Source organism: Channa argus, chromosome 13 (genome assembly GCF_033026475.1).
Source record: "Channa argus isolate prfri chromosome 13, Channa argus male v1.0, whole genome shotgun sequence".
Lineage (NCBI taxonomy): Eukaryota > Metazoa > Chordata > Actinopteri > Anabantiformes > Channidae > Channa > Channa argus.
This window is the reverse complement of record NC_090209.1, coordinates 26,368,818-26,390,915: the sequence shown is the minus strand read 5'-3', so window position 1 is coordinate 26,390,915 and position 22,098 is coordinate 26,368,818. Positions and strand designations below refer to the sequence as shown.

The following is a 22,098-nucleotide window of genomic DNA, read 5'->3' as shown; positions in this document are numbered from 1 at the left end:
ATTTTGCCTAAAGGTGACTATACAGATTGAAAAGTATTGGTCCTATGTGTGTTATTGTGGTGAGATATCATGGGCTCTGGAGGCCACTGGTGAGCACGTGTAGAAAATGACCCAAAATGTTTGAAGCTGTGATAACTACAGCGTTTCTTTAGAAAAACACAAAAGCTCTGGGTTTGTCTCAGCTCGCTGCGGTTTTCTGGCTGCAGGTGCTGCTGCAGCTCAGTGTGTCCCAACACGTTGATCCACCAACAAAGAAGAAGCTCTGCCTCCTCATAGCACAGATCGCGTATTGTATGAAGATGACTCACACTTCAGCTAAATAAACACATTGTTTCAGCGCTTTTGTTCCGCATTGGGACGGATCCATTTTCCCTAATACTTTACGGTAAGTATGCTTTTGTGGCGCTTTCTGGGGGGTAATTTTGTTGTATTTCACTTCTTCGGCTACGAATAATAAATGATTAGGCGTTGTGGTAAAGCAGCTTTAAGAAAAATACCTTTATAAATGATAAAAAAAACAATCCTTTACAGGCTTCTCGAAATTATGAATTTCACAGACCACAGAGCGGCATGCAAAGTAACTCAAAATATAATTATTAGACTGAATTTATCTGACAGCTTTACCTTGCAGAGGCCGGTTGTTCAAACTAAATCTAAAGAACTAATTAATGCTGGTTTTGGTTGTTCAGCTTTCGCTTTTCATTGCTACTGAGTCAAGCGTCAGTTGACGAATAGAATAAATAATGTTTTGCAGAAACTAGTCAGAAATCAGATTTTGAAGTGGTTTTCTCATTGAATCTGAATATTTTAGATTTCTGCAGAAACCTAGTTGACGAAGCACAAGTGGATCAAATCTGGACTTCTAGCACCTACACTTAGCAGTGACGGAAAGCACGGCGGAGTGGGACCTCCTGGCCGCATCCTGCTCTCTGTTCGGTGCTTTAGGAAACGTGGCCTTACTGAGACTCCAGCTGCGCCGCTGTAGATGAATGAGAAACACGCACCTTCAGCCTCCGCTTCTGTACGATTGTCAGCCTCCGCTACAGCTCCAACACTGCCCGCGGTCCCCTGAAGCCCCACTTTGAAGAACTATGTCTGAGGCGGAACAAGTCCCGGCCTCGGCCCCGGAGGCCGCTGTCGCCGCGGCTCTGGACGCCCTGAATGCTACGGACTCCAACGGGACCGAGGCGCTCAACGCTACGGCTAAATTCGTGGCCACCCCGGAGGGCACGGCGCTGGCATACGGCAGCCTGGTGTTTATGGCGCTCCTGCCCATCTTCTTCGGCGCCATTCGGTCCGTCAGCTGCTCCAAATCGAAGGTAACTTCCAGCGGCTGATGCCTCTGAACGGACACGTCAGCCCGGCTGCTGTTAGCCTCCACCGGCCAGCTAGCTTAGCTGCACGTTGCTTTTGAACTGGGTTAAACGACCGTAAAATAATAGCTCTAACGCGAAACGCTTAAAATAAGCGAAACTAATCGAACCACAATTTAGCGTTAAAATATTTAGTCAAAATGGAGGTTTTCCGTTAAGAACGAAGGCGGACGCGACGTCCCAGCTGTCCGCAGGTCCCCGGTTATTTTCGGCTCTTTCAGCTCGTTATTCTGAGTCTCTGCTGTTTGTGAGAGTGGGAGCTTTTAAAAAAAAAAAAACTCAAACGGACACATTTCTTCTTTCAGTACTTTTTGGTGGTTTGTCCGGTGATGGTCACTTTTACTGGGAGGCAAAGTGTAAGTTAAGTGTAAGGCAAAGTGTTAAGCACCTGTCAAACTTTTTCCCCGGAGCCTGAACTCTGGTTTGCTAAACTCTCATCCATCAGTTCACCGTGGTAACGGCGAGGAGGATAAAGCCGCCATTTTAATTCAGCAGCTGAAAAGTATTAATAACTAATTAACTTTAATCCGAGGGGGACAAAATAACAACATAATCATTCATATACAGACCTGTGAAAACCTAAAGGTGATGGTTCAGCTGTAAATGTACCAAAGATAAAGGTGTGTTTAACATTTTATACAGAATATTTGGAAATGTATTTTTCAGTGTGTAGGCCCAGTAAAGTTAGTTCAGATGATGTGCAACATACATTTTTTCAAAATACATTTAGTCCAGTTCTTTAAAATCCCCATGTATTTGCACCTGCTTCTTATAATTTTCTATAATAATCTCCAATATGACATATTATACATGCTGATTGATTGTAAAAGCAGCAACAGTAAAATCCGTTCTTGGTTGACAAACTGAAAAGGTAGTGCCCCCGATATAAACATCTGGAAATGAATGCACTCAGATCTCCACTTCGATATGAACTGTATCAGTGAGGAAATGAAACGTGACTTCAGACCCCACAGGAGGGAGGAGACGGAGACGGACGCTGGGTTTGATAAAGAAAATCTGCCAGCAAGCAAGTTAGTTTCACAGTGGAAGTTGTAGCTCAACACCATCAGGTGTGTGGGTCTTTGCAGGTCTGGGTGATAGGGAGACGTATACAGGACTTTATTTGCATCCTCTTTGTGGGTTTTTGCAGACATGTGCAATTTTGCTTTGTAAGCTTTTAGGTAACAGTTAAAAAAAAGTCCCCATCCTCTCTGCTGCAGCGTCTCAGGTGACGATGGTTTGTGAATAAAAGCAACTCAGTGCCGCGATGGAAAAAAAGGCTAAATAATAGAAGAGGAAAAAATGAGGTCAAATTGATTTGACCTTAACATACTAAACTCCACAACAAGCACAAGGATCAAATCTATAATTCAGTTTAAAAGCCCACCTCTATTTTTCACTCACATGGTAATAAACTGCATGTCTTATGACTATTCTCCCCCCAAAGTCAAATCAGAATAAAGACAAACTTTTCTCACTGAAAAATTCAGGCTCTTTGAAAACTTAAACATTGTTTCTAAGTTGAGATTTACCGATGACTCCTGCTGCACCATTAATGCCTGTCCCAACATCTGTGGGTTTGAAGTTATAATCCTCCATTTTGCACGTCGTCAAGCTGCTTATCAGATGGAGACCAGCAAGTCTTGGTGTTTTTAAGGTGGGTTCAAAAGAACCTTGTGTAGAGAGTGAAAGTCTGCCCACAATGTTTGTGAAACAGACAACGACACGGTGAAGGAAACCGCAAAGCCAAACACATTTAAGGTGGAGGGACCTGAATTAGATGTAGGGCTGCAGCAGAAATCAGAACAAGCATGTTACAATCCAGCAACTGTCACTGTTATTATCATTGTTGTGTTTACTGTTTCTCAGTAATATTTATTGTCATTAATGGCAGCAGTTATAATAATGATAACAATGACAGTAATGATACTATTGATAATTAATGAACTTGAACTATATTTAAATTTATATTCTAAAACAATTCTTCGCCTCATCCCATTCTATTTATACTTTGCTGACCCCCCCCTCACTTCTTTTCACCTCTTTTCTTCTCCACTCCCCACACCTTTCCATCTCTACCTTACACCTCGCAGACCTACAGATTCGAATCCAAATCACCAACCATTGCACCGAATTTATGCCCTGTTTTACGCTTGTTCTTTGTATAGGTTATTTTCTTCCTCCCTGTTATTTTTATTTTTTTGGTTTTAATTTAAAAAAACAAAATGCAGAGTCCAGTCTGTTTTCCAATCCACTACTTGCTGTTGGCAGCATTTTGTCCTGCACGTGAACATTTGGAATAAACTGGTTAAAAAACACAGCAGAGAAATCTACCTGGGCTTATCAGGTTTCTTGACGAGCTGGTTTGTGTAAACATGACATTCAGAAATAAATGGAACAGACACCCACCAACACAGGTGTCAGGTCTCAGGTGTTGCTGAGCTGTGACGTGCTTGATTTGAATCCCACTCCTGACCTTCGTTGCGCGTTTTTTGTTTTTCTCCTCCATTTTTCCTGCCTCTCTCCTCCATCAGTCATCTTAGAATTATATAAAATACCAAAAAAATCCAAGTCTTTAGCCTGAATGATTTTGTTTCTTGGGTTGATTGATTTATGGGCCCTGCTTCCAGTCGTCCTCTTTGTTGCCGATCTGATCCTTCTCTCTCCCTGTCTGTCTGTGCACATCTGTCTGTCCACCCATTCTGTCCGTCTGTCTGTCTGTAGGAGCTCGGTGAAAATGATTACGATTCTGGGTTCAGAGTGAGTATGAGATCCGCTGAGAGCACCGAATACACACATACAGTTCTGTATACTGTTGCTTTTCAGCATTAACACTGGGACTTGGGGCTGGTGTCAGGTATCGGAGTCCATGATTCATAACGTCCAGCGTAATTTATAGTAAGGACAAGGCAGAATGTTTTTAGGCCTACATGTGCGTAACAGTTGCGCATGAATATTGAAAAAATATTTTGAAGGATGAATGTGATACCACACAGTACAGTGTGAACAGAACACCCACTTAAATGTTAGTGTTTGAGCTCAGGCAGAACCGAACCCAAAAGTCTGCTCGTTTCATATGACTGACCTCTGCACTCGGCTGTCGGCTTAGAGTTGGACCTAATAAAAAAAGATGGCAATGTCCCACATGTCTGCAAGGTGTCAAGGACAACACAACAAAGATTTGGTAAAACACACATCCAAATATAAATCAAACAGTTCCAAACAGTGCTGATCACTATTTCTGATGTGCAATAATAACTTGTTCCACTTGAACCCTATAAACGAAAGGAAGAACCATCCGTGTTAGTGATGAAGCTGTGTAACACCAGCTCTCGTCTGAGAGTTTTCCACAACCTGCAAAAGTGGCAGGTTGGGTTGTTAAGAGTAACAACTCAACCTGCTTCAATTGCTGTTTGCTAGTGTTTCTTTGGGGGTTGAAGACTTAGCACAACTGGTTCTAAAAACATCTGTACACAAAAAGATGGTTTGAGTTAAAAACTAAAGTAGGCGAAAGCTGCTGCATCAGCAGAATAAAGACCCCGGCTGAGAAAACATGCTCACTGGTCTGAGCTCAGTTGGGGATTGAGGAAAGCTCCTGTCCGGCTGTGAGATGTTTCCATTCCAGGCAGCAGAAACTGCTCAGCAGTTGTCTACAGATCAGGCTTATTGAATCACATCAAAGGTAAAAGTGGAACAGTGCCAAGGGAGCAGCTGCTAGTTAGTGTCTCGCTCAAGGACACACCTGAAGCATGGGCTGGGATTTCAGATGGGAGACATCTTCATCAAGCCAGCAGGCCTCCTCGTGGTCTTTACGTATGACAAATTACACAATCAGTTTAAAAAAGAAAAATGAAAGTAGTAGAATATTACTGATGTCAACACAGATAAATTAGTGACTGACCTTCAGTTTCTGTCTGAGCTTAAACTGACTATTTATTAAAGTGGATGTTTGCTGCTGACAGCATTTTTTAAAAATTATTTTTACTGTTTTGCCCATGTTTTTGTTATTTAGCCTTTGCATTAAATCCATTTTTTTTTTAATATCCATGAAATTTCTATTATGTGAACAAAGCTTTATGCTCCAGAAACCAACAGTTGTTAGGTGTTGAACGGGGTGGGGGTGGGGGAGGGGGGCACTGTGGGGCACTTTGTGCACATTGGCGTTTATCATGTGTAAATAGTTCAACATGAATTGAATCTAATTGAACTGTTTCTGGACTTTGTGAAATGAAAGAGATCAAAGTTATCGTTTTGCATCTTTGCTGATCTCTTCTTCACTTAGTGGTGGAGTTTGGTGGTGCAAGCTAATAATATACACTTGAGTTTTTCTGTGCTGGGTGGGTTTTATACTAACAACATAATTAGTTTTACTGATTTGCACTGTTTTTGGTGATGGTGTATTAAGAAACTAAGTGTTAACGTGCACTTGAGTAACCAGAGTAAACGCTGACGTATACATGCAACAGGTTCCTAATGGGCAAAAGTGCACATGTGCAGGACAGAAGTGTGCAGACAAGGAACAAGTAGAGCGACTGGATGAAAGGAAAACCAGACTAAAACTAACACAAAGTGGCTTGTAGAGATCTGATAAGTCAGTTTCCACCATGTCATTCTGCTCCAACACAGACACAGTGACGATAAATGGTGTTTGCTGACTTCATTCTTTTTTCTTTTTCTTTTCTTTTTTTAAACTAAGTAATTAAAACCTGTTTCATGCTGTCAAATACACCTGTAGTGGAGTAGAAGTCGGATCAGTGACCTGCTGCATGTGTATGTGGATTCACACTAACCAGGCTTCTACAGAACATGTACATAAACACTCTGAGATCTGTGCTGTCTGAACATGTCTGACTCCAGCAGAGTGTGTGTCTGCTGTGTGAGGCTCCTTCTCTGCCTGTAACACGTCTTTCTGACCTGTGTGTGTCTCTGATAACGTTAACTATCACTAACGAAGCCATGGCCTATACATTTCCTTCCTGCTGAGCTTTTCCCACCGTGATCAGTCAACACATCCTCTGTTCTCATGTAGTGTGAGGACGACTTAGACGTCTGGTAACTTGGCTTTGTTCTGATGCCACGTTTCCCGTTATGTCAGTGTTATGCTGGAATCTTGAGGCACGGCCACTTTTCTAACAGGTGAACAATGGCTGCACGTGGAATTACTGGAACAAGCCTCTGAGTCCATTTGATCGACTCCTTTCTAAATGTTTTCCAAGTCTGCAGATGGGATCTCAGACCCCACCTGACCCCCTTGTTACCTGTATGTACAGTGGTTCTGCATGAGGTGTTTGTAGTAAAAGTTCTGCACGGTTAGTTTTAGGTTATTCAGTCTTAAAAATGTAACACATCTTTTCTTTTAAAGCTGTGCAACAAGGACGCTCGTCGTCTTTCTCATCCTATTGTCCTCGTCTCCTCCTTCCTTTTTTCCTCCTTCTATTATTCCTTCTCTTTCCTTGTCCTCTCCTTCTCCACTTTGTCTTCTCTCCTCTGTCCCAGTTTCTCTCTCCAGGGAGTAGATGAAGGAAAATATAGCTAGAGATGAGTCTCAGGCTTCTCTCTCAGGGATCTGTGTAATCTGATGTTCACACACTGGTGAATGTATAATTCAGACTGGACTTTCTAAATGGTATCAATTGTCCCATCACTTCCTGAAGGAGCATGTCCTCACAAGTGCAACCACTTTTGTATTTAGCAGAAAAGATTAAATAGGCCTGTTGCTCTTGCAGTAGGCTTTTTGAACCTAAATACGAGTTACAATGATTTAAAATACTAGTTAATAATTAGTTGGGCCTCATTTATATAATTTAGCCATTTCTCCGTAGTACTGACACAAACATTGATGGAAGGACGTCATACATGTGATTTTATTTACATTTGTTTTTAATACATTTGCAAAGATTTCAAACAAACTTCTTTCACGTTGTCATTATGGGATATTTTTTGTAGAATCATGAGAAAAATAATGAATTTGATGGATTTTTAAATAAAACAAACTTCACAAAATGTGTAAAAGGTTAATACTGTGAAAACTTTCTGGATGCACTGTAATTACTGCTGTTAAAAGTGATAAACTCAAATGTCGCTAAGTACGTCAACAAACCATCAAAGCGACATTAAAGTTTTTTTGACTGTGTGCTGTTAGTTAAACAAGCCCGAGTATAGTTAATATCGTGTTATTGTGTTTTTAAGTCATCACTGAACAGCTCTACTACGGGACGTCTTACCTATTCATCCTCTTTGCCTTCATCCCTCTGTGTCTGCTCCCAGAATGCAGCAGACATGCCAGAAACAATCACCAGTCGAGATGCAGCGAGGTTTCCCATCATCGCCAGCTGTACTCTGTTTGGCCTCTACCTGTTCTTCAAGGTAATGTCTCAGCTCTTCTGCACTGACCTCATTTCACAGGCACAGCCTTTGGACCAGTGCATCCACTGTTGGCGAACACTCACTTTCACCTTTTTTGATGCAGGTGTTTTCTCAAGAGTACATCAATCTGCTGCTGTCAGTCTACTTCTTTGCGCTGGGTGTCCTGGCTCTGTCACACACCATGAGGTAAAGGGACACAGGTGCATGTGTTGTGAAATATGATTCAAATACAGTCAGTCAATCAATCTGGTTCTTACTTTCTTCATGGTTTTTGTTTCTCAGTCCTCTGATGTCAAGAGTCTTTCCAGCTTCTTTCCCAAACAAACAGTACCAGCTGCTCTTCACTCAGGGCTCTGGAGAGTCCAAAGAAGGTGAGTCCGGCTGCACAGCATGCTGCTAAAGACACTACGAGGTGTTAAAGGTTTCATTGCAAAAGTGTGAACTGCTTTTGTATTTTCAAAACTGCTGCAGAGTGTTGGAATATCAATACGTTGTGAAGAAATGCTAGTTGTGTAGTTGTAACATTTTTCACCAGTACAGAACATGACCTATATCCTGTTTACATCCTTCTCTGATCAAGATCCTTTTAACCATTTAGCTTGTGTGACTTGTGACACATTTTGCTTTGCTTCATGAAAGGAAACAGACCCAACTGTTCTACTGATTTGAATTAGAACAAAACTATTATGGCTTTGAAAACAACCTAAATTTCATTAATATCTGTTGAATCAAAGTGGAGACATATCTCTGAGACAAAAACACATGGTTGAACAGTATTTAATTTATTTGTTTAGATTTACATCTGAACTAGAAATTACAGATGCACATCTGTCTTTTTGCAGATATAGTCAACTATGAGTTTGACACCAAGAACCTGGTGTGTCTGTTCATCAGCAGCATAGTGGGAGTGTGGTATCTGCTCAAAAAGGTGAGGAATCAATGCCGTAGTTTTCTGTATTTCAAACATAATGAGTGTGAAATCAGAGAGTTGTCTTTGTATGACCATACACAAAGTCAAAGACTGTGCCAAAATTAGGCATCTTCAAAAAAAGAAGCCTTCACAGCCACTAACCTGTCAGTGTTTTGTGACATCACAGCACTGGATAGCCAATAACCTGTTTGGCCTGGCCTTTGCACTCAACGGTGTGGAGCTGCTCCACCTGAACAACGTCAGTACTGGCTGCATCCTGCTGGGGGGGCTCTTTGTCTATGACGTCTTCTGGGTAGGTTCACACAGCACACACTCTAATGTAGCATCTGCAGACAAGTGGTGTTAAGCTAAACTCTAAATGAGAAAATGACTAAGAGCCAACATTCTACTGATTAGTCACACAGGAGTCATCAAAAATAACAAATGTGGGGCTCTCAGATAAAACTAATTTATGATCAGACTGTTGTAAGACGTAAACATACATATAGTAATCTCCTCCATTCAGCCAGCCACAGAGGCCAGATTCACAGGAGTCGGACAGGACTAGATGTTTTAAACCAGGTCTTAAAGGATTTACCATATTCTCATTCTCTCTTTCCAGGTGTTTGGTACCAACGTGATGGTAACAGTTGCCAAGTCCTTTGAAGCACCGATCAAACGTAAGATTATAATCCTATCCTGTAATGTTTCTGCATTCTAGGTACGGAACATCAGCACGAGTCACATTTTACAGAAATGTAGTCATTTTTAGACTCCTGTGTTGATCAGCTCAGACAAGCTGTACATGTACAACAGATCAGCCCCAAGATTTGCACCTGTGGTCTTAATAATGTCATGGAGGAGAAGGAGGAGGGCTGGCCCCAGTCTGTGGCCCCATAAACAGCAAAATTGCATTTAATGTATCCACTTTATATGGGTGGTTAACCCATAATGACAAATCAGCATCTATTATTTTATCTTTTTTATGTTACATCCAACAGTGGGTATTAATGTTGTGGCTGACAGGTGCATATCTGATATATCAGCTGATGATGGTATAACTTTTTTTCCTCTCTCCTGCAGTGGTCTTCCCCCAAGACTTATTGGAAAAGGGTCTTGAAGCCAGTAACTTTGCCATGCTGGGGCTGGGTGACATAGTCATCCCAGGTATCTTCATCGCCCTGCTGCTACGCTTCGATGTCAGGTAAAACCGTGTCCTTTAGCTCTGTGGCTGGTGCTGGAGAGTGATACCTCACAGGGACCATCTCTGGCTACAGACACCAGTGTTTCATTTAGTGTTTCCAAGAATTGCAGGGAACCTGTTGCTGCTCCTGCTAACATGCAGCGTCTTTCTTGTTGATTCCACTGCACTTGTTGCCACTTTTGGTATCAACGAAGTGTGTGTGATTGTAACATCCCCACTTTTTTTAAAATTGGTCTTCATGTGATTCAGATTTCACTTTGGCTCTTGATGAGATTGACTTTTCACTTTGTCGGGATAAAACCGATTTGATAAAACCGTCTTTCTGTCTGCAGCCTAAACAAGAACAGCAGGACATATTTCTACTCCAGTTTCCTGGCCTACATCTTTGGGCTGGGCCTCACCATCTTTGTCATGCACACCTTCAAGCATGCACAGGTAGGGTCATCAGTGCAGATCTTTTACATTTCTTTTGACACAATAATGGCTGTTTACACTGTTGCATTTGTAGGTTGAGTGAGTGACAGAGCAGACCCCCCCCTCACAACCGCGGCTTGATCAAATTTAGTTGAAGTTGCTTTTCATTGCTTAAATTAACTTGAAGAGTCTCAGCTAAAACAAAACACGGTGTGAGAAAAGGAATGAAATCACAAATCACATACATTTTAAAATATTCAAAATCAGTCAAGCTTGTCTTTATCCTTGTGGTCTTCCAATTCAAAGTCCCGTTCACAGGAGTGTGGAGACAGAAACAAGCCGTTTAAAGCTTTCTTAAACTGTGCAGGTGGTAACTGCAAAATACGAGAGAGCAGTGGATTCCATTTGATCAAACCTCTGTACATTAATCCAAACTGCAGTTGCGATTTTCAACATGAGGGGGAATCTCAAGCTTGCAAGTGGAATAATTATCATACTGATGTCTGAAGGAGAGTAGTTCAGGAATATGAAAGGTCACAATAACATATTAATAAAATGTAATGACCTCAGAAGAGGATAACTGTCTGTCTCTGTCTGCAGCCTGCTCTCCTGTACCTGGTCCCTGCCTGCGTCGGCTTCCCCGTTATCGTAGCACTGTTCAAAGGAGAGCTCACAGAGATGTTCAGGTGAGTAACCATGGTTACAACACATCTTTGTGGTCAAGTGATAATTTAGAGTTAAGACTTCAAACTTTAAGATGTGTCTTAAATCATCCCTTAATTTGTTTTTGTTTTTTGGGGGGGACAAAAGTAGCATCTTCATAGCATCAGTTTTTTTCTTTTAACTAAAGAGAAATTGAGACTAAAGTGTTGTAGTGAAATGATAAACTGAGTGTGATGATCTCAGTCCTCCCCTCTGGACTGAGGAGGCCTCATGCTCTACAGGTGCTACTGTGGCCTGAGCAGCACTGCTGCCACGTATCTGCTCTTTGCTCATGTGAAAACTGGACTCGACACGACTGACAATAATTGCTACTACTGCTCGTCATAGAAGTTGGGTGAAAATGGAAACATTCATTGTTCTTGGGTTTTAGCACTAAAAGCAGAACTAATGTCTAAATGCAAATATTATGTAATAGTAATTATTAGTGTAGGTTCATATGACTGTTTGAACTCCTAAAGCTTGTTGGTTTGGTTTCATTGGTGGTTTGAAACTGGAATCTTCTTGGTCACATGAGTGTGTCCTAAATGAGTCTGTAGACAGATATAGTGCAACCGAAAGACAAGAAAAACCTTTTGAAATATTAGTTTTATAAAGTACAAAAACCGGCTAAAAGTTTATCTTTTAACAAGTCAAACTTTAGACACAATGCACGAAAACACAGATTGACATTTAAAGTACATCATTACTTCCGTTTCCTGAAACGTCTACATTTCACTGCACATCCTGTATCTGTGTTATAAATACACAAGATTTTGGGACTAAGGTTGTGGAGCTGGCTCTGCCTCCCAAGCAGAGAGGGAAAGGAGATTGAATGGAAATGGTCAAAATGAGATAAATGTCCACCGACCACAAACGGCTTAGTATCTTCTCTCTTCATCCTCCATCACTCCAACAGCTGATTGACAGCTAGTCATTACCTCCTCCGGCTCTCGTCATCCTTCACCACTCATCCATCTGACCTCCCTCTGTTCTGCTTCCTCTGATCTTTTTTCCTCATCCGCTGACTCATCTCCGACTCCCCTTCATCCTCCATCCCGCTCATTTCTAAAGTGTTTTAGCAGTAGAGTTCTGTAAAAACGTTTAACTTTAGAGTTTAACGTTCTCTTTCCCTGCTTTCCTTCTTCTCTTTCACTCCTCCCTGTGTTCTTAAAATCACTTTTCCCCACCCATCCTGTCTATTTCTTTCCCTCTTTGACCAATCTATTTCCCCCCTCCCTCCCCCCCCTCCCCCGTGGTTAGCTATGAGTCATCAGAGGAAGTTCTCCCTGGCTCCCCCAGGCTCACTTCCTTCCCAACCATCAGCGGTTCTCCTGCCAGCCTGGCTAGCTCCATGGATGCTGTCTCTATGGTGACAGGCTCCTCTCCCCGCCACCGAAGGTTACAGCCCACTTCCATGTAGAGGCCCTGACCCCTCTTTTTATTCCCCCTTCCTGTCTCACCTGGGCAGGTAAACAGCCCCTTGACTAAACTAGTATCCTCATCCATCCATCCCTGTGTCCGTTCATCTGTCGCTATGTAAATCGCCAGATAATAACTACAACCTTCACTCCATCAGGTTGAGCTCTTTTTTTTTGAGCTGTAGTGCACTATTCAAAGAGGTGTTATTTACTTTAGCCTCATTGATACAAATGTGATTTCAATGCTGTGAAGATCAACAGCAGCTTCACGAATGATCATAAAGCTGAATTAACTTCTCTCCTAAACAGTTTGGAAAAAAATGATCACATTATCACCTTCATGGAGGAGGAGTCACTGCAGAAGCCCTGGATTAGTTTGAGGTTTATGTGCCAGTCGAACAGTGTACATTGTAGTGAACTTCTCAAATATTTTACTTGGTGTGTGGATGTACCAGCCCAACTGGACCCACCAGAAAATTGGCAAAGTTGATCTTTAAACTAAAAGGTGCTCAGTTGTGCTTTACTTTGCACACAGATGACGTGAGGGCAGTGCAGCACTGAATCCACAATCAAAATCTGCCACTAATGGAGATTTTAGGTGCAATTTAGCAAACACCTGCTCAATCAGACCAGAACCAGAAACCAAACCAGAAATGAAGAAAAAAAGAGATTCACTTGTTGCAGTCCTCATAAGTGAGAACTTGTTGGTTATGACAGTACATGAGATGAGATGATACTTTTAATTAAGTGATCACCCTGATCCTCCAAATACCTGGAACTTGATTTTGTAACCCGTCCTGAAGGGAGCTGCAGCTCAAAGCAGGTGGAGGACAGTGGAAACAAATCCAGAGCACAAGACTCACAATTCCAATTATGTTCAGCAGTAAATACGTGGAGGTGATGTCTGCTTGTGTTTCGTTGGAGAATGTGAGTGCAAATGGAAACACCGTCATGACTGAACGCTTCTTTAGCTTGTGACGGTTTAATTTAACAGCCTGTGTGGCAGCTACAGCTGCTTCACATGTGGCTCACTTTTGCACTTTTACTGATCAGTGAGGTCGATCACACTAGACGCTCCTCCTTTCTGTTTCCAGGTACGAGGAGGCTTCACCTGAGGAGGCGGGGGCTAAAGACGATTCATCAGAGTCCGAGAAGAAGGACCAATAGCAGCCATGTCTGCGCCTCCCTGCTCCCACCGCCCCTTAAATGCTTTTCACCCAGCCTGCTGCCACCACATTTCACTGACGCCACCCCCCTCCTCCCCCGCCGCTCCTGCATCTCCAGCTTCCTGCTAGTCACTGGAAGGGGGGTAAAGGGGCTCATGTTGCCAACGTGTTTGTCTTTGAAAACCATGGAAACAACTCCTGGTCTCCGTGGTGATGACTGCTGTCGCGCTACCAATGGTGGTTTTTGTAGTTAAAGGTTTGGTTACACCAGTTAAGACTCGGTGCTCAACACGATTCCTCTGTCTGTTCTCAGCTGCTCTCACACACAGGAACACAGAATCTCTGCTGATCCACTTTTTACAGGATTTCTATAAAAATTATTCTGTAAATTGACCAACACAATGGTTTTATTGTAAGTACATGGATTTAAACTTGTCTAGCAATATACGTGTAGAAGCAGCCGCAGCCGGCATCATAGGATCTGATCCTCTTGTGTGTTTGCAGCTCATCGGCTCAGATAAACCAGGAAACTGTTACTTTTGATGGAACGTTTGTTTTAGTCTGAAAACCGCATCAAATTTGAAACAGAATTCTTGCTAAAATAAGTTCACCTGTCATTTTCTCTTAACTTCCTTTGTCTCTAAAGCCCTGAAACAAAGGACAACAAGTCTCAAAACTTCTCAAACTGATTCACCACTCTTACTGACTTACTGGGAAAGTGTGTGGTCTTTTGTCTCTGGGTCTTTCTTTTTTTTTTTCCTGGTGTATTTGCAGCTGCTTACTCTGCCTTCTGCTCTATTGAATCAGCATTTTATTTTGATTCAGTTTTGTTTTACGTGGTTTTATTTTTATGTGTTTGTGTTAAAGGTCAGAATTTTAAGATGAAAAAAATCTAGTTAATTTGTGAAGCCTGTGCAGTATCCAGGTCCTTAACAAGAAATAAATCTCACATATGATCAGGCCTGTGGTGCTAATGTGGCTCAAAACTAAATCCTGCAAATGGCTGGTGCTGCAGCTGTGTGTCAGTGTTGTCCTCTGTGGAGACTGACAGGAAAGGACTGAGTAGAGCAGGTCATTACTGCCCCTGTAGCCAAGTAAGTACTGCTTCTCTTCCCGTTAACAAACCTCATGTGCAAACTTCAACACTGAACTAGTTTCTCTCAGCACTTTCTGATTTTGGTATTGTGGCCGTGGCTCTTTCTGAAAAAGGTCGTCTTTAAAAACATCTTGATTATACAGGTTTTAAAAAGCCAGTTGCTCACTGTAGATTTGATCAAACATAAGCACATTTATTTGAACTGCCACATTGAGCACGCTGGCTGGGGAGGCATCTTTTTTTCTTTAAAGATTGAAATGGTTTAGTGTGTTTCAGCCCATTTGACATAAATGATAAACACACCAATGTTGTGTTTGGCTGTTTCACAGGTTATTGTTAATGCTGCTCTTGTAGCCACAGGTTGCTCGTCATTTTTTTCAAGTCAAACTACGTGACTCATTGAAAACAAATTTGTAAACTTCAGCTGAAACATATTAAAAGAAACAGTGGCTGATTTGTTCAGCTCATATGTTGGGTTCTGTCACACCTGAAGTGCTGTACAGGTGGGAGTGTTGCAGTTTGCTCTCATCATGGTTACATGCAAGTTAACATGATAACAAATACGGTTAAAAACCAAAGGGACCAAAAGATTTGCCCGAGCTCAGCTCTCGTGTTTGGTTCTAGTTCTTCAGAGTGAGAAACATTAAACCAGACCGAGCAAGTGAATGTTCACCTGCTTGGTTTAATAAAGGTTTGATTAAAAACTGTGTATTGTGGGATTTTAGTCTTAAGGTTCTGGTCTGTGAGAGGATTAAAGGGAAGAGGAAGCAAAGACTAGTTCTCCTAGTCCTAATTCTCAGACCATAATGGTCCTTTTCCAGTAATCTGTTAGAATGAGCCGAGGAGACGGGAGGTGAGGGGATTCTCTCAAAAGCATCCTCAGGCTCTCAGTTCTGCTCTGATGTTTTCATGATCAACTTTGGTAAATAACAAAGATCTGACAACACTTCTTCTCACTGAGCTCTTTCAAGCACAAAAAAACACATGGTTTTAGTGTCTGAGATTTCCAGCTATTTTTATTCTCCTTTTTTTTTCTTTAATGGAGTGTTTGTCAAAACAAGACATTATCTATTAGAACTTTTTAGGTTTTAAAAAGTCTCTACATAACTTACAAGGACTTCACCCCAGCAAAATAGAGTAAAAATCACTCGTCCATGAGAGTTTAATGTTGTGAGCAGCTGTTGCTTCCTGTCAACTTACTGTAAATGTATCAGAACGGCAAAACCTTTACTGAACAACACTGGAGCTACTCAGTGAATTTACTGTACGTCACCATAGTGCAGTGATTCCATTCACTTGTAGATATTTTACTTCTACAATGTACAACAGTTTGCTAAAGTTGGAATTGACTACAAAAATGTCAGAAGAATAGCTAACAAGTTTCAAATGAGATATTAAAAGGGGAACTTTAGCAATTAAGTGTTGTCTTTGTAAAGTTGAGTAACTCGAGACGCACAGGTCTTTCTAAGAAGCTAAGAAATGCTGGTTCTTCAGTCCCACGTTCAGGTTAAGTTGCATAAAGTGCTTCAACTTAAATTTGCTAGAATGCCTTTCTATGGCTTTTTTTTTTCTTTTTTCTTTTTTTTTTCCTTTGGAGGAGGTTGAGTGGTGATAATTTTATATAAAACTTTGGATTTTAAAGTAAAAGCAGAAATTTGGATGGAAAACGGCCTAATTTGTTCAAACTATATAGAGAAGGTTCACACCACTCTCAAGAATGAATCTCAGTATGTTTACTGCTCTTTATTAAGTGGGAAGATACTTTCTCTATTGGATGCCTATCTGGTTTTGTTGAGCCTCAAATTCATATTCATGTCATTGATGTTGAAGCTTTAAGTGATGCACAGTTTTGTATATTGATGTAAAATATCATCCTCATATTCAGCTCAGCAACATTCAGTAGACCCTCATTTTAAATATTAGGTACCTGAAATGTTTTTTCTTTCTCTTACTTTCTCGTTGTAATTGTGCAGGAGGTCGTTTTACGGCCCAAACTATTTTATTTGCAATAAACGTTTTGGTGTATTGATCACCAGCTCGAGAGGCGTAACTCTGAGTCAGTCTGCTTATTTGTGTTTTAAGCCATAACACCTGGGGGATAATTCTTATTAGTTTTTGAAATGATACACGGCGGCATCACGCAGCCAAGAATTTCTAGGTTATAAGAGGTGGAGTCATTCACACAATTTTGCTGCCCGCAGTTAAAGATGCAAACATAATCCAAACATTACAGCACAGACAGTGTATTGTTTCAGTGCTGCTGCCATGTTGAAACATTTCATTCTGGGGAGCAAAAAAAAACAACTAAATCACTCTTATTTAGCTGATATACAAATGTCCAGACTTCGGAGACTTTAATAAATCATTGGAATATTAAGAAACCTTTTTAAAAGACAATTGGTAAATTTAATTTTATCAGTGTGATCTATATTACAAAATGTAGTTTTGGCAATGAACTGTCTAAATTAAAAATATCTTGCACATTTGGTGTCGTGAACACGGTCTACACATAATATATAATAATTACAAACAAGCTGTGTGTTTTTTAATTTTGAATTTTCATCATTTATTTTTCACTTAAAGTTTATTTAGTTGTTGGAGGTAAAATTGTCTGAGTTCCATAATTAACCTATCGACATTATTTATTATTATATATATATATATATATTATAACATTATATATTATAGAATACAATACAGTTGCCAGATTTTTCTTTGCTGTTTTAAGATTAAACAATATTTGTTGATTTTAAACTGAAGCGCACAATTGGGCTGTTATCGTGGAAACTACAATCCGGAAGCAGAGTCGTAGTTCCGGTTTCCGGTGCAGTCAGCTCCATCCGCTTCTTGTTCTAGTCTGCGTTAGCATTTGAGGGTAAAATGGGGGAGGCAGATGTGACGCTGAGCCAGAACGACGAGAAGCCTCCAGACTCGGCGTTGGTTTCCGGAGAGGACTCGGTGGTTTGGAGCCACGAGGTGGAGGTTTGTCTGTTTCACGCCATGATCGGGCACAAACCCGTCGGTAAGAGACAAAGCTAACGCCAGCACGTTAGCGGCACAGTTTAACCGCGATTCCCTCCGAAGGCTCGATGAGAAGTAACGTTCCTCCTAAATACGCGTAGAAGGTCCGGTGTGTTTGCGGGGCTGAATCAAAAGCGCATTGAAGATACGGTTACGTTTCACTAAACGTCGTTACTGAAACGTACGCGAAGGCCGGTCGCCTGGTTACTTCCACTGCGTCTCGAAGGGAATTGTGCACAAAGGTGTTTTTAACCTTTTGAGAGTTGAACAGAATAATAATCTGCACTGGACGTTTGCTGTTATGTAACACTTTTTAGAAAATGACCCCTGTGGTACCGCTTGAGTTCTACAGTTGGAAGTGGAATCTTTAAATGGACCTGGGTCCTAAGAAATATAGGTTACAGTACATGTTCTCCCAAGTTGTGCATGTTAATAATTCCAGTTTGGATTGATGGGTGTGGAGGTTTAACATATTGATCTTGGTCAAAAATGGGGCAAAAGAATCTGACTTTGTCTCCAGGAGTGAACCGGCATTTCCACATGATCTGCATCAGAGACAAGTTCAGCCAGAACATCGGCCGACAGGTTTCCTCCTCCGTCATCTGGGATCATCTGGGAACCATGTACGACATGCAGGCTCTGGTGAGGACACACACACACACACACACACACACACACACATGCTTGTTTTCATGCCTGACTTAATTTGCTGCTCAGAACTGATTGAGAGGTGTGTTTTGTGTGTGTGTGAGATGCAGCACGAGTCAGAGATTTTGCCTTTTCCGAACTCGGAGAAGAGCTTCTCTCTACCTGACGACATCATTCAGGAGGTTAAAGAAGGTGAGAACACGACCAGCTGAAATTGTGAGTCTGTCAGCGGTTAGTTCAACACATCAGTGTGTGTCAGTATGGCTACAACCTAATTTTGGGTTTGACAGAACCACTAGAAGTCATTGAGATGGTTAACTGTTAAGTCGTCCTCACATGGCCTTTAAATGTACATGAAAGTGTGTGTGTGTGTGTGTGTGTTTGTAGGGAAGCTGGGCTCAGAGGAGGAAACCAAAGAGGAGTTCAGGATGGAGAGAGAACCTCCAGCTACACATGAAGAAGGTACCAGCCTTTGTCATTTGCAGTCAGATGGAGCTGTGCAGCACAGAATTCTTATTGTACCACAGACCTGCAAAAAAACCCTCCTGCTTTATGTTTTCTCACTGTCCGCTGGCAAAGTAAAAAGCCCTTGTGACATTTTCTGCTGAGTAAACACAGTTTTCTATCAAGTGACTCTTGATGTGACAAGACTGTTTGAATAAAGTCTAAATCTATATTTATGGTCAAGCGTTGAAACCGTGAAGAGGCCACTCAACAGGTTACACAAAGTGGCCTGCGGCATTGTGATCGTTTGTACCTGTGCGTCGATGTGTCTGCGTCATGTGGCAAATGCACCATCAAGCCGTTGGTTGGCGGTGGGGTTTCTGTGCCACCATGTTGAGTTTCTTTGACTGTTTGAGTTTTTTTGGTTGGCTACAAACGATAGTGGCTGAAACTGAGGGGATAATGTTGAAGTGGAGCTAACAGATGTTGCACAGTGGTGAATGAGGAGATGAACGACCACTGAACCTACTGAGGCAGAAGAATCGTCTTGTGATCATGATGATGCGTGGTTACATTTATGACCAGGTGCTTCTGTGTAGGTCTAATGCTACGCAGAACCTACACAAGACCTACAGTGTAGACGCACAAACATAAATCAAACTTAACAATGAATGAGAGATTGTTTGTGAGGAAAGATGCTCAACTCTATATCGCTTTTGTGCAACTGCAAGTGGGCGGAGTCTTTTACAGTTTACAGTCGTTTATTAGTCATTCAAGTTGATAAACTTCATAGTTTTGAACCAGGACCTTCTAGTTTTTGGATCAAACTTCAGATGTCATGTTGTTCTGTCAATTCTTACTTACCTGTGGCAGGTAAATGTAAGAATTGGTCAGAAGACGGCACCAACAGTTTCTCCGTATCAGGTCTTTTGTCATAAGATTCTCTGGTGATGAGACTTGTTTTCTCTCGTCAGGTAGCAACTCGTCCGTGAAGATGTCGGAGCGAACGAGCAGCAACCGGGACAAGGAGAGAGAACGAGACAAGGAGAAGGGAGGGAGTGAAGGAGGAGCTGCACCAGGAGGAGGTGGAGGAGGAAAGGAGGCGGAGAAGAGGAAGAGGAGTCGAGCGGCAGAGAAGCTGCTGTCTTCCTCCAACCCTGCGAGTCCGGGAGGACTGAAGAGGAGACGCACCTGAGAGACGGAGCGAGTGTGGAGGGGGGAGAGACAAATGGAGATTGTTGGACTGTGCTGGATGAAGGACAGTAAATAGATGAGTGAAGAAGAAGCTTTAAGCCTGCGAGCTTTGTGCCACCAATCACTACAGAGACCTTCAACTTCTCTGTTCTTCATTTATAACAGCTCACTCTTCGGCTTCTCTGATTGGCCCGCTTCACACTTGTCAGTCAACACCTTCATCATCACGTGATCACAGTGGGATGAAGTCAAGTCAATTAACGTATAAGCACATTAAAAAACAACAAATGTTGCCCGGATTGCTGTACAGCAATAATTTATGGTGAAAAAGTTCAAGCCAAAACAGACTCATACAACATAAAGTAGGCAACAACAAAATTTACTCAACCGGGTCTAAAGCCCAGGTAGAAAAAAAATGGGTCCTAAGCTTTGACTTGAAGGTCGCCAGTGTTGGCGCAGCCCTAGAGAGGAGGGGTAAAGCGTAGATGTGACATGCGCAGCGTTGGGACACAACAGAAGCCTGAGTGCTGATATCTGAGCACAACATGAGCAGAACGTGTAGTGTTTCCATTTTTATATCTGTTTTTATGATTTTTTTTCCTTAGAGTACAGGAAGTAGTGTTCAGAGGAGTTGGCGACGTCCAGTTTCCTCCACCCAGTTCGACTCATTCGGTGTGGTTATAAGCTCCTCCACTGATTTAGCTTTGCTGTCCTGTAGCGGATCAAATGAGAGCAGCGAGACAGAGTTTGGGTTTTTTAGAACCGTCTTCCTCATTGAAAGCTGCTGTCTGCGTTACCCACAGGGCAGCAATAGCTGTGTCGGGGATTTCAGTGCTACTAGCGGCTTAACCCCTAAATATCTGCTTACTTGATTTAAAAAGTCAGAAGACAGTCAAAGGTTTGTAGACATAAAGATGGAAGTGAAGCTGCCAGCTGCTACCTTGCTTCTTCCTCTGTGCTGTGAGCCTGCGTTGTTGTTCACAAACTATTACTAACATCAGTTAGACACACTGCGGCACACAGGAGTCCACTTTGGACTCCTGTCCTTTGACAGCGTTACAGTGTCTGTTTTTCTAAGAGATTGTCAGATGTGATGGGTTTGTAGCTGAGCCACATGTCACCGGTTGGATTCCACGATGTGTTTCTGAAGGACAGGGCAGCTCTACAGCACAGGTTCAGAGACGTCACAGCGAGTAGACCTGGTTCATTGTTGCTTTTGCTGCAGTGTCTGTATGGGATGTTTTAAAATGAGCTTGTCCTTTTTGAAAGACTCCAGTCCTGCTAGCAGAGGCCAGTGAGCCCGGATGCTTCTCCCGTGCAGCAAGACCTAGAAACACAAAGCAAGGTGAAAGATCAGCAGAGCTCGTGCAGAGCAGCAGTGGGAGAATTTAGATTGGGTTTTGCCTTTTGGGCCTTTTAGGGGCTCGTTGTGCAAAAGAAGGACGCTGCAGACAAAGATGGTGGACTGGCAGAAGCAGTAGATGAAGAATAAGAACGCAGACAGCTTCCGTGCATGTGACAAAATCATTCAAGTTTAAGTCCGGTTCTTTTTAGGAAAGGTCCAAGCTCAGTGTGATGTACTGTAAAAGTGAACAAAGTCAGAGCAGGAAGTCGGGTTTGGTGGAGACGGACCATTAAGACTTGGTTCACGTCAAAGTCTTAACATTTGACTGTTAAATACGATGCAATAAATCCCTGTCTGTCTTTCAAAGTGGACGTTACAACCTTTAGTTTCCCTGTTTTCTTCATTTCTTTTCTGAGGCGGATGGTGACGTCTTCAAAACCCTGAAAAATCCAACGTCCTTTTGATTTGTGCTGAATGACATGTTAAATGATGCTGATGGAGGAGTGTGCTCAGCTGTTTGGCATTAAAGATGAACTCAGACCAGTGACATCTCTTCTTATTCATCATCAAAGAGCTGCAGGTCAGGTGACGGTCGATGCTTTCATCTCCATGTGGACAGTAACTGAAGTAATGAACCTTTAAACAACTACAGTGCTAAAATGCTTAAAGCAGTATCAGTACTTTTATGATTAGTTTTGATTCAAGTTCATTCAGTGCAGGACATTGTCTCATGAACATATTTCTAACCTTATGGTATTAATACTTTTATCTTTATGCTTCTGTGCTTTTACTAAAGG

General features: G+C 41.9%; 2 protein-coding genes across 4 annotated transcripts; both read left to right on the top strand.

Moving 5' to 3' along the window:
- Positions 1-259: 259 nt before the first annotated feature.
- Positions 260-16,699, top strand: hm13 (histocompatibility (minor) 13). Of its 2 annotated transcripts, XM_067528612.1 has the most exons (13): positions 260-385; positions 812-1,319; positions 4,098-4,133; positions 7,641-7,739; positions 7,843-7,925; positions 8,022-8,110; positions 8,582-8,667; positions 8,837-8,962; positions 9,272-9,329; positions 9,733-9,853; positions 10,186-10,288; positions 10,868-10,953; positions 13,482-16,699. In XM_067528612.1, exons 2-13 carry the CDS (start codon positions 1,092-1,094, stop codon positions 13,552-13,554), a joined length of 1,188 nt encoding a protein of 395 aa, XP_067384713.1. In that variant the 5' UTR covers positions 260-385; positions 812-1,091; the 3' UTR covers positions 13,555-16,699. The 2 variants fall into 2 exon arrangements, with proteins under 2 accessions (XP_067384713.1, XP_067384714.1); XM_067528613.1 differs by lacking the exon at positions 4,098-4,133 and having other exon boundaries at positions 263-385.
- Positions 16,700-17,454: 755 nt separating this feature from the next.
- Positions 17,455-21,846, top strand: mrgbp (MRG/MORF4L binding protein). 2 transcript variants are annotated; one of them, XM_067527842.1, is made up of 5 exons: positions 17,455-17,671; positions 18,191-18,312; positions 18,423-18,510; positions 18,706-18,780; positions 19,737-21,846. In XM_067527842.1, exons 1-5 carry the CDS (start codon positions 17,530-17,532, stop codon positions 19,955-19,957), a joined length of 648 nt encoding a protein of 215 aa, XP_067383943.1. In that variant the 5' UTR covers positions 17,455-17,529; the 3' UTR covers positions 19,958-21,846. The 2 variants fall into 2 exon arrangements, with proteins under 2 accessions (XP_067383943.1, XP_067383944.1); XM_067527843.1 differs by having other exon boundaries at positions 17,456-17,671; positions 18,429-18,510.
- The last annotated feature ends 252 nt before the right edge of the window (positions 21,847-22,098 follow it).

Bases quoted from the DNA above. Each gene is read 5' to 3' on its own strand.
- hm13 (XM_067528612.1), top strand. From the start codon at position 1,092: ATGTCTGAGGCGGAACAAGTCCCGGCCTCGGCCCCGGAGGCCGCTGTC. The intron at 7,740-7,842 runs GTAATGTCTCAG...TTTTTGATGCAG, and splicing joins GCCTCTACCTGTTCTTCAAG to GTGTTTTCTCAAGAGTACAT. The intron at 7,926-8,021 runs GTAAAGGGACAC...TTTGTTTCTCAG, and splicing joins GCTCTGTCACACACCATGAG to TCCTCTGATGTCAAGAGTCT.
- mrgbp (XM_067527842.1), top strand. From the start codon at position 17,530: ATGGGGGAGGCAGATGTGACGCTGAGCCAGAACGACGAGAAGCCTCCA. The intron at 17,672-18,190 runs GTAAGAGACAAA...CTTTGTCTCCAG, and splicing joins GATCGGGCACAAACCCGTCG to GAGTGAACCGGCATTTCCAC. The intron at 18,781-19,736 runs GTACCAGCCTTT...TTCTCTCGTCAG, and splicing joins TCCAGCTACACATGAAGAAG to GTAGCAACTCGTCCGTGAAG.